Source organism: Ipomoea nil, unplaced genomic scaffold (assembly GCF_001879475.1).
Source record: "Ipomoea nil cultivar Tokyo-kokei standard unplaced genomic scaffold, Asagao_1.1 scaffold0415, whole genome shotgun sequence".
NCBI lineage: Eukaryota > Viridiplantae > Streptophyta > Magnoliopsida > Solanales > Convolvulaceae > Ipomoea > Ipomoea nil.
In genome coordinates this window covers 743,620-755,711 of record NW_017616843.1, presented here as the reverse complement: position 1 = coordinate 755,711, position 12,092 = coordinate 743,620, and the positions used below count along the sequence as shown (strand labels likewise).

Sequence of the window (12,092 nt, the reverse complement as noted above, 5' to 3'; positions counted from 1 at the left end):
TTCTCAACAAGTCATAATAGACATCTAGGCATGCTTTTCTAGCAAAACTTAATAAATATTGATCATATTTCATTATCTAATAATCATATAATTGTCATGCTTCTCAAACAAATAGCCAAGAGCCGACACTTAACATTTTCATTCACTGTAAATGCTTCCAGATCTGTAGCATAAAGCTTCACAAATTCTCTTGCAAATTACTCAATTCTACTCCGAATTCAATGAAATCAAATTCTAGTCGTGAGTCGTGACGATCCCGAGTGTCCGAGCCTCAAGGTCCCGCAAGTCCCGATCCGAAACGACACGTAGCTGATCCACAAGGGTCCGGCCACTGCACAGGTTTTGCCCAACGGGGCTTGAGGAGCCCCGCCGCCTGGAACCGCCAAGCGGCGGCCTAGGGCCACGGCTCTAGCCTGGAGCCGTGCCCGAGGGCCGCTCCTACACGGGGCTTGCCAACGGCTCCTTCCTAGGGCCGTTGGCTAGGCCCGTATCTCATCTGGTGCACACTGTTTTGTGCACCAGTGAGATTCTTTTTCACCTATAATGACATTTTAGGCAACCAAACACTCCCAAATCATCAACAACACATCATAGATCAACAATAGATCACTTACTAGCTCAAACACAACATTATTCTAGCATTTCTACTCATTTCAAACACTAAAACAAGACTTCACAGAGTCTAAAATAAGCTTTGAGAGTCCATGGGGTTATACCTTTGTAGATTCCTCCTTTGAGTAGGGATTCCACCTTCTTCCCAAGCTAGCTACTCCCACCTTCACCTCCTAAACATCTCAAACAAAGCAATACAACAACCTTAAGACTAAGTCCTCAGAGATGGAAGCTAGGAAGGAAATGCAGAGAAGGAATGGAAGGCTAAGCTTAGATGAAACTTACTATGAATTCCTTTGGTTTTTCTTACAGAACTTTTGGGGAAGACAAGGTTGGGAATCGTGAGGCAAAAGTATGGAGATGGTTCAATATATAGTGGCACAAAACCCTAGGAGAATCCACAATGATTGGTGGAGGGTAATATGGTAAAAGCCTTGGCTAAAAGAAGTATCAGGAAAAAATTTTGGAGTAGTGTGGTTCACCATGCTTCATGGACTATGGTCTAGAATCAAGGTTTAAAATAGTTTTGGGGTTGAAAATGAATTTCTCAAAAATGGTTTCTAGATAAACACTTGATTTAGACTTCTCAAATTTCTCCCGATTTCACTTAGAATGACTTTTCAGTTCAAAACTTGGTACGCAATGTACCCGAAAAATTTAAGATTTTTGTTTCAAATCATGTTCCGGTGTTGAATTTATTTAATAGTGACAAAAAATAATTTATTCAAACACCGATTTCCTCACAAAAATGTTACTTGTTAACATTTTAAAAATGAAATTCATCCATAAATGAACCAAGAAGGAAATAACAATAATTATACTATGAAACATGGTCAATCTTACAAGATGGACACTAATATAATGTTATTTTTTGAATACTAATTTTTAGTATACTTTCAATGAACCTTCAATACAATTAAAAATGAACTTTTAGTATATTAAAAATGAGCATTTATGAGTGATCCATATTATAATGTGGATTATGGTCGTGTACAATATAATTTGATATATGTTAAAACTATTTGTCATGCTTGCTTGCCCATGTTATTACACTTTTTTTTTTTTTTTTTTTAAAATTGAAAGGACTTTTTAAATTTTTTTAAAAAGTGAAATTTGGACTATGTGGTCTAATGGTACCCGGGTCCATTTGGAAGATTATGAGTTCAAGCCTTAGTGGAGGACAGATACTACAATGTAATAGAGCCAGTAGCTTTCAAAAAAAAAAAAAAAAAAAAAAAAGATTTTTTTTTTAGATGTAGATAAACGGAAAATAAATTTGCATTTTCAACATACTCAAGAAATTTGACCAATCAAACTAATATTTATACCCACTTGTGTCAAAAGTTTAATTTTAGGGAAAATTGCACTTTTCAACCCTAAGTTATAGGATAATTATAGAATTCGTCCCTAAATGTTGGTCATGCTCATTTTTTGTCCCTAAGTTATCATTGGCGTTGCACTTTTCGGCCCTGAGTTATAAGGTAATTGTAGGATTCGTCCCTAAGTGTTGGTCATGTTCACTTTTCGTCCCTAAGTTATCATTGACGTTGCACTTTTCGTCCCTGAGTTATACTAAAATTGCAAATTTTGCCCATAATCACTACTACATAAATGTTATACTACGTCACTTTTTAAATAACCGTTGTCTAATATATTGTGTTATACACTTATACTACATCACTTAATAGACGACGGTTGTTTAAATAACTACCTATATAGTTGACATACACGGCAGTTTTTTAACCACCGTATATAGTTAACATACACAACGATTTCCAAAACCGTTGTAGAAAGTGTATATTTACAACGGCAGTCACTTACACACGCGACACTTCGAAAACTGTCATGTATGTGTACAAAAATCGCCGGTGGTTATTTAAAGTGTATGACATAAAAAAAAAATTAATTAAGTTATATACGACGGTTATTTAAAAACTCGTTGTCTATTAAATGACGTAGTATAACAAAATATATAAGATGGTGGTTATTTAAAAAACATCCGTCTATTAAGTGACGTAGTATACCATTTATGTAGTAGTGATTAGGGACGAAAATTGCAATTTTAGTATAACTCAGGGACGAAAAGTGCAACGCAAATGATAACTTAGGGACGCAAAGTGAGCATAAACAACACTCGGGGACAAATTCTACAATTACTCTATAACTCAGGGACGAAAAGTGCAACACCAATGATAACTTAGGGACAAAAATTGAGCATGACCAACACTCATGGACGAATTTTACAATTACCCTATAACTTAGGGACGAAAAATACAATTTTCCCTTAATTTTATAATCTTATTTTTAATCGTTTTTTTTTAATGTTACGAAAGAATGGAGGAGAGAAAGAAGCAATCATTTTGTTCTAAGTCTTTAACAAAATACAGGAATTGAATAGATCTTTTCCTCTAAACCTTTCAAAAATAAGGAGCCAACCAAAATTTACTCACAACCGTTAGCTTCATGGCTCTCTAACACTATAAAATGGGCACAAATCCCTCATTAACAAATCGTGGAGCTTATCAAGATAGAGAAGTGCAGTAATTAAGAATCACATAAAATAAAATTAGCTCCATACAAAAATGGCAAGGGCTGTTGCACTCATCTCTGCATTTTGCATTTTGGCCCTTGCCGGCATTGCCCACTGCGCTCCTGAGAAATTCAACGTTGTGGGCAAAGTCTACTGCGACACCTGCCGTGTTCAATTCGAGACCAGAATTAGCCAGAGCATAAAAGGTAACACAAATTCATTATGATTTCTTTCATAAATTAGGTTTCTCAACTTATGCTGGATAAATTCTAAGCTGCTAACTCCTTACCCATTAGTCACGGGAGGACTCGAAGTTCCAACCACTTATTGTACACTCTGCGCATAAAACCTTTGGTTGGGTTCCCACCCCTTTCTGTACACTCTGCGTACAATGGGTCTTAATCACCTCTGATTGAGTGATCAGTCAAGTCTCTTAATGATCCCTAGGTTTTTAGTGGGATGCCCCAAGAGCCGACCTTATGTTCTCACCTCTTGTCTGTACACTCTTTGCACAAAGAGTCCTTTATCGCCAATTGGTCAATCTCCTATTAACCCTAGGTTTTCAGTGAGATTTGAACCTCCACATCATTGCTGGAACAAGGCTTTTGGGGTAATCGGTAGAACCAATTGAGTTAGCCATGCAGGGCAACAAATTCATTATTAGTGATGAGGAGCTGTAGTCACTCTTTCAATGTGTGCACAGATAAATTTATCCATGTTTACTACCAAACAAAAAGACTCATTAATTCAGTCATTCTACTTAGACATAAAACCCGTAGTCACTCCTTCGAGGCCAGAAAATTAAACTCTGTTTTTGTGCAATAAACTAACGAGTAGAGTTTGGAGTACAGATGCAGCGGTGCGATTGGAGTGCAGAAACTTGGATAACAAGACATTGACATACAGCATGGAGGGGGCGACGGGGGCGGACGGGAATTACAACTTGACGGTGGACGGAGATCACGAGAGGGACATGTGCGTGGTGACAGTGGTGAAGAGCCCAAGAGAGGATTGCAAGGAGACAGTGAAGGGGTTGGAGAAAGCCATAGTTGTTTGCACTGCCAACGTCGGAATGAAGAGCGACATCCGCCATGCTAACCCACTCTTCTTCATGAAAGACTTGGCCGATGAGCGATGTTCCAAAGTGTTGGAGGAGATCGATTTTCTCCCCGGTCAAACCATGTGATCTTCATTTCTCCCATCATCCATCAACAAACCTTAATTTGCCCTTTTTAATGTTACGTTGTCAACATCATTGACGTTCTTCTCTATACATGTATGTGCACTCCATTTGATTCAATAAATTATTATATTCCGTTCATGATAAGTACAGTGAACCTTAATTGCATTGGTAAATCTTTTGAGTTCTATATATAATTGAGTTAACTATTCCAACTTGTAATCTCCCATTTCAGAGAGTCACGTGTCATTAATCTACAAGCTAATTAATACATAGTATTATCTTCAATTCAAATTTTGATATATATTTTCATGAACCGCACCGCACATTTTTATAACTTAAAACTATTTTTCTAGACAAGATGAAAAAAGAATTGAAGTAACCCACCCAATCTACATTACACTTGAGATGGGATACCTATATTTTCAATAATTCAATAGAATTTCATCATTTTAAAGTTCTAATTAAAAATACTAGGATTTCAAAAAATAAAATAAAATACCACTTCTGGAAATTAAGGAATTTCCGACCACCTGAAAGTGATATTAAATTAAGTCGAAAGCCTTGTTCCGACCACTTTTAGTATCTGGAAAACCCTTTATTGCTATTTTCGACCACTTTTTACTTTCAACTTGATTTAAGATCAGTTTTAGGTGGTCGGAAATTCCATAATTTCCGCCATTTTTTAATTTTTTTCAAGCATTTTAAAGGATGCATCATTGTTAGGGCTTACTTCACCAATAGCATACGAACTCATTGAGTATAAATTTAAGTGTTATTTTTAGATCCGCATATGTCATGTATTTTATTTTCAAAATAAATTAAAGGTGATTAATGTATTAACAAGAATCAAAGAACAGGAGGATTGGATGACCGACACCCCGGACCAAACTGCCAGATTCAGTGATCTACGGAATTTTATTGCATGTCATGTTATTATAAACACTGTGTATGTTCTTCAGTATAAACATTTACGTAAATTTATTTCCTCAATATGGTATCAGTCTAGCTTCTCTGATCCTATGGCCAACAATCAGAACAACCCTTCCCCACCCGTCGCTAATGACGCACCGGTGGCTTCCTCTGATCGGGCCACCGTCACCCCACCGGATACAACTACCCAAACTCTACCCTCCCCCAATATGCTTCATCAAGCTCACCACTATGTGTCCATAAAGCTGACTGTCACAAACTATTTGTTTTGGAGAGCGCAGCTATTTCCTTTTCTACGTGGCCAAAACCTGTATGGTTTCGTCGATGGCACCACCGTATGCCCGCGGGAGTTTATTGCTACGTCCACCTCCGATGCGCCTCCGACAGCCAATCCTTGTCTTGCTCAATGGATTCAGCGGGATTAATCCACTCTGAGCATGATGATCTCTTCCCTTGCTGAGGAGATTCTCTACCTTGCAATTGATCATACTACCTCACGTTCGGTATGGATGGCGCTATCAAGATTCTCTACCTTGCTGAGCTAGAAATCGCGCTCGGGTCTTCTTCGCGAGCAAGGTCGGTGAGCCTCCTATCACAGCTTCATAATCTCCGCCAGGGTGATTCCACTCCATCTGAATACCTTGGTCGCGCACAAGTGCTCGTTGAACAGCTTACACAAGCCGGTCGGCCAATCAGTCTTGACGAGCAAAATCTGCATGTGTTCAGAGGTCTGCGACCAGAATACCGTGTTCTTGTCGCTTCATTGACCACAAAGACTACTCCCTTAACAATACCGGAGGTCGCCGATCTTCTTTCTACACACCACTACTTATTTTCGGACGAGGCAGTGTCTTCGATGCCCCCCACGCCGACTGCTCTAGCGGCTCAATAGCCACCGGCGTACCGCCCTCCCCACGGCGCTCAAGGTCGAGGCCGGAATCACAAAGGGCAACGAGGTAGAGGGAAACGGGGTCGTGGATGAGTCCGGTGTCAAATTTGTGACATTCCCAGAAGCACGCCATTAACATGCTACCAACGCTATAGGGACGTTTCCGGTCAGCGTCCATCGTCGCAGCCTGCAAATCGTGTGCCCGCGGCCCATGCTAATGTCGCGTATCACTAGCCACAGGACGATTTCAACACCGCACCAGTTTCTAATGTTTGGCTCCCACACACGAGGGCCAACGCCCATGCTACGCGGAATGCCGCAGTCTTACATTACACCGAGCCTTATACGGGCAACAAAAGTCTGAGAGTCGGGGATGGCTCAGGTTTGTTTATCCTTCGTACAGGTTCCGTGTCAATTTCTACCCCGTTTCAGTCACTGTCACTTAATAAAATACTACATGTTCCTAGATTAAAAGCTAACTTATTGTCTGTGCATAAGTTTACACAAAGACAATAACGTTTATTTCGAATTTCATCCGTCTCATTTTCTTGTGAAGGATTGTGTCACCAACCAAACACTTCTTAAAGGTCCCAACATAGGAGGGATGTACTCGCTCAGTGCCCCAGCTCCGATTGCCCTACTATCTGATAAAGCATCCCCGCAAGTCTGGCATAAACGCATCGGTCACCCACACTCCCGGGTTCTCAGTCAGGTTTTGTCTAGGTGTCCAGTCAGTGGTTTGTTGCGTTCAAATAATAATGTCTGTACTTCGTGTCAAATGGGCAAGTCTACACGCTTCCCATTGTCACAAATAAAGCATTCTAACCAATATGTCCTTGATTTAATTTATACCGACATCTGTGGACCTTCCTCGGTCACCTCTGTTGATGACTTTAAATATTTCATCATATTTGTTGACGATTACTCGAGGTACATTTGGTACTATCCAATGGAAAACAAAACAGATATTTATTCCATCTTTACTCGATTTCGTACATTTGTTGAAAAATACTTTTCCACTTCTATTAAAAGCATTCAGTCAGACCTGGGCGGAGAATATCAAAACTTACATTCTGGATTCACTGCTACAGGCATTTTGCATAGACAGTCATGCTCGCACACACATGAACAAAATGGCGTAGTTGAACGAAGGCATCGCCATGTTGTGGAAACGAGCTTGACTTTGTTAGCTCATAGTCATGCTCCAAAAAAATATTGGTCTTTCGTCTTCGAGGCGGTAGTTTATCTAATCAATTGAATGCCGACCACAGTCTTATAAAATAACAGTCCATATTCCCGTCTTTTTCATAAGTTAACAAATTACAAAATGTTACGTGTATTTGGGTGTGAGTGTTTCCCGTATCTAAAGCCTTATAACAACCATAAGATGGAGTATAGGTCGGTTTCTTGTGTATTCTTGGGTTACACCGAGTCTTTTAGTGGTTACAGGTGATTGGACAGGGCTACTGGAAGAATATACATTGCCCGGCATGTCAAACTCAACGAGGATGTTTTCCTGTTTCAAGATGCCGGTGATCCTTGGTCGTAAGCTATTCCGCCGGTGCCAATACACTGCCTTGGGCGAGCGCCCAAATCCATCAACCAGCCACCTCCGGTGCTCCCATCCCACCATTTGTGGCGCCTCAAAGACCACCGATTATGGCAACAAAGAGTGGCGTTGTCACCATGCACCCCATGCAATCTTCGTCTACTGTTGGAAACGAATCCTCCTCGTTTCAGCCATCCACCTCTTCGACTGCAACAACGAGAACATAGAGGAAATGCTCCCCGACACGGACTCATGGCATGTAGCTATGCACGACTACCCATCAACAACGACGGCCACCCCGTGCCTTGGTCGCTTCCGTCGACGACGATGAGCCAACGTGTCATTCTCAGGCCGCGAAGTGTCCGCAGTGGCGAAATGCTATGGACGCTGAGTTCAATGCCCTCCTTCAAAACAATACTTGGTCATTAGTTCCATTTGTAAATACAATGAATGTAATAGGTAGTAAATGGGTATATCGTATTAAGCGGAAGTCGGATGGCTCCATCGACCGGTACAAAGCCCGTCTGGTTGCCAAAGGGTTCAACCAGATTCCAGGCATCGACTACCTTGAGATATATAGCCCTGTGGTCAAACCGGCTACAATCCGTCTCTTATTAGCCTATGACATCTCTAACAAGTTGAGCATGAGGCAACTGGATGTCCATAATGCGTTCCTAAATGGACACATTTTGGAAGACATCAAAATGCGGCAACCCCTAGGCTATGTCAATCTTGTCTATCCCAACCACGTCTGCAAGCTTTAGTGATTGTTAAATGGCCTCAAACAGGCCCCTCGCGCTTGGTTCACGAGACTTCAGAATTTTTTGGTTCATGTTGGGTTTCGTCCGTAAAAAACGGACGTATTCGTGCTTATTGACAATGCTGGGCAGGTCCGCGTCTATGTTCTCGTGTATGTCGATGACATACTTATACTGGGGAATGATGCCACACAGGTGCAGTCTATGCTGACTCAACTTGCTTCAATTTTCAAAATCCACGATCTTGGGAAGCCCCGCTTCTTTCTCGGCGTTAAAGCTGTCTACACTATCGATGCCGTAGTTTTGACTGAACAGCGTTACATGACTGAACTACTCCGCAAAGAAAGAATGGACTCATGCAAACCGCTTGCCACGCCAATGGCGTCTAAAACGGCAAACACTTCTGAAGACTCACCGCCTTTAGATCATCCCACGGTTTGTCGTCAACTAGTTGGCTCACTAATGTACTTGCTTATGACTCGTCCGGACTTGTTCTTTGCTGTCAACCGGCTATGCCAATTCATGCATAACCCGACGCAAGACAATTGGGCTGCACTAAAACGTGTCTTGCGGTATATCAAGGGTACTCTTCACCTAGGCCTTCGCCTAACAACTTCGTCATCACTAGTTGTCCATGTCTTCTCTGACTCTGATTGGGCCGACTGCTCTTTTGACCGAAAGTCTATTGCTGGCTATGCAGTGTTTTTAGGTCCCAATCTGATCTCGTGGTCCTCCAAGAAGCAACGGACTGTGGCCCGTTCCTCAACCGAAGTTGAGTATAAAGCACTTGTCGATGTTTCTACAAAGGTCGTTTGGGTTCAACCTCTTCTTCTTGACCTTGGCTTGCATTGTACCACCACGCCAGTCCTCTGGTGCAACAACCTTGGGGCAACCTATCTCTGTTCGAACCCAGTGTTCTATGCAAGGACTAAGCATGTCGAAGTCGATTACCACTTCGTCTGTGACAAGGTCTCCACTGGAGCCCTTAAAGTTAACTTTGGGTCCACGCATGATCAGCTGACAGATATCTTCACCAAATCTCTATCTGCCTCTTGGTTCGATGACTTTCGTTTCAAGCTTGGCGTTGTTCCATGTCCACCATCCACTTGATGGGGTGTATTAGGCAGTTAGTTTCTCCTGCATGTTAGTCCCATTCCTTAGGTTCTTTCCTAATAATGTGCTAGCCTATGTGTATATAAACACTGTGTATGTTCTTTAGTAAAATACAATAAACATTTACGTAAGTTTATTTCCTCAAAGGTTATTGTAATTTTGCAGATTCTCTTAATCTAGAAAATTCAATTTACTTTCTTGCCAACTGGATAGTAGACTGATTAACACAGACTTACGATCAGACACTCAATCAGATAGATAATCAGTTATATCATAATGCAGAAGACTAAGGTAGAAAGTAAAATCAACACATAGGCTTGTTTACCCAGTTCGATACAATATGTATCTACATCTGGGGGACGATCACCAATGCGTCCAATCCACTAACTCAGATTCCAATGTACAAAGGTAGAGAAGAACGATCTCACCCAAGTGTCCCACACAAGGTTAGTACCCAATCTACAAAGGTTTAGTGGATTGTTGAAGTCGGAGAGCCACGCATCCAGAAGTCCAATGAAATCCCTTCAATGGAGAGCTAACTCTGATGCAGTCCACTTCACTGACGTAGTCCCACGTTGTTCCCACAACTGAGTGATCTTCGCGTCCACTGGTTTAAGCACAGTTGTATCTTCTCAAGTTCATCTTCATAGTCACCATGAAATTTAGGACTTGAGAAGAAATGAAGAACCAGAGTTCTCAATCTTAGAATGATGAGAGCATCCTCTATTATTCGAGACCATAATCCAGTGAATCTCTTGTGATCTTAAATCTGCTCTCTCCATAAATAACTCTGGTTGAGTAAGGTAGGATGAGTAATCAAGGTAAGATTTTGTCCATTTTTTAGGTGATTTAGGTGATCTGCTGAATGAGGATTCCACTTAAATAATCACCTTATATATCAAAATCGCGTCTGCCAGCTCATACTTGCTTTTAATAGATGATCTCCAACGGCTTTAATTCTGAGACGCTCTGTCGAAATACCTGATCAACCAGGCCTTCAGTCTTTAAACTCTGACAGACTTTAAAACAGAAAACCTATCTAATTTGCCATAATAATTTTGCCAATTACATGTTGGGGTTTTAGACTCAAAACACTAACAAACTCCCTCTTTGGCTATTATTTGGCAAAAAAACTCAATAAAAACGAAAGACATGATTTAAAGCAATTAAACCAAAGATAGGCCAACACTGGCAGCATTTACTTAAAGCAGAAACAGATTGTTCATCACCTTAAAAATAAAAGCTGCACTCAAACTTCCAAAAGATAAAAAATACTCCCCCTTAAACCAATAACTCCCCATGAATATCAACTACTCCCCCTTAAACCAGTTACTCCCCTTGAATCCTAATCACTCCCCCTTTTTGCAAAATGATAGACAAAGAAGCATTAGGAATATCTCCATACTTAGCCATGGGGGTGTTCACAACAGGCTCCGATTCAGTCAGGCTTAAATGCAACAACACAGTAGTAGGACAACATATCACTTCAGATTTTCTGACACAAATATGTGTCTTGAAATGAGTAATGAGTTTATTTTGATACTTTTCATCTCTTTAATCCTTATAGAAATAGTAGCACTCTGGTCTGGTGTGACCTCTGGTTTGACAGTAATGCCAAATAGGAGTATACTTTCTGAGTCTAACATACTTGCTTCTCATCCTGGAGTGAAGAAAATGAAATTCAGTGCAAACTGGTTCAGACTCGGTAGTGGAAGCAGAAATGTTTCCTTTCACGAACACAGTAGCTGAGTTAGATGATTTTCCCTTTTCAAATCCAAGAGCTGTTCTACTGTTAGACTTCTTGCCTGAGTCTAAAATTTTATCCAAAGTGGAAGTGGTATCCATCATCTTGATGTTCTTCTTCAAATTTTCCAGTTCCCTTATCAGCTTTCCTTCTCTAGATCTGATCTGAGCAATAAGATAATCTTTTGTAACTAGATCAGCATTTAATTTCTTCAACCGTTCCTCACGCCGTCTAAGATTTTCATTCAGATTTTTGTTGACGTTCACCAATTGTTCCCAACTAGTAACAAGCTTAGCAAACTCATGTTCTAACTGAGTATGTCTCTCTTCAAACTCGTCTGAGGACATGTAGGCTTCGTCATCCTTATCGCATTCTGAGTGAACTTCTGTTGCAGTGAAGAATGCAACAAAGTTCCCAGTATTTTCATCAAATACTTGGTCTGCACTTTCCTCTTCGTCATCACTTAGGGTTGAATCAGACATGGATTTCTTCCTCTTCAGGTATGTTGCACATTCTGCCTGAATATGACCAAACCCTTCACATTCCCAACATTGAACTGATCGATTTAGGGTTTTACATGTACTGTTTGATGCATTCTTGGATTGACTAAATTTCAAAACTGAAGGAGTTGACCCAGATTTCTGATTTGTTGAGTTTCCACCCTTGGATTGATTCTTATTAAACTGTCGTTACCCTCTTCGACTGAATCCCTTTAAAATCTTCTTGATGTTCTTCATGAGCAAAGCTAGGGATTCATCATCGACATCTTCAGTGTCAGATTCTT

The 12,092-nt window shown here is 40.6% G+C and overlaps 1 protein-coding gene across 1 annotated transcript; it reads left to right on the top strand.

Annotated features, from left to right (window-relative positions):
• The first annotated feature begins 3,130 nt into the window (after positions 1-3,130).
• Positions 3,131-4,469, top strand: LOC109172232 (anther-specific protein LAT52-like). The gene is made up of 2 exons (XM_019321380.1): positions 3,131-3,348; positions 3,994-4,469. Exons 1-2 carry the CDS (start codon positions 3,195-3,197, stop codon positions 4,326-4,328), a joined length of 489 nt encoding a protein of 162 aa, XP_019176925.1. The 5' UTR covers positions 3,131-3,194; the 3' UTR covers positions 4,329-4,469.
• Positions 4,470-12,092: the final 7,623 nt, after the last annotated feature.

Bases quoted from the DNA above. Each gene is read 5' to 3' on its own strand.
- LOC109172232 (XM_019321380.1), top strand. From the start codon at position 3,195: ATGGCAAGGGCTGTTGCACTCATCTCTGCATTTTGCATTTTGGCCCTT. The intron at 3,349-3,993 runs GTAACACAAATT...TTTGGAGTACAG, and splicing joins AATTAGCCAGAGCATAAAAG to ATGCAGCGGTGCGATTGGAG.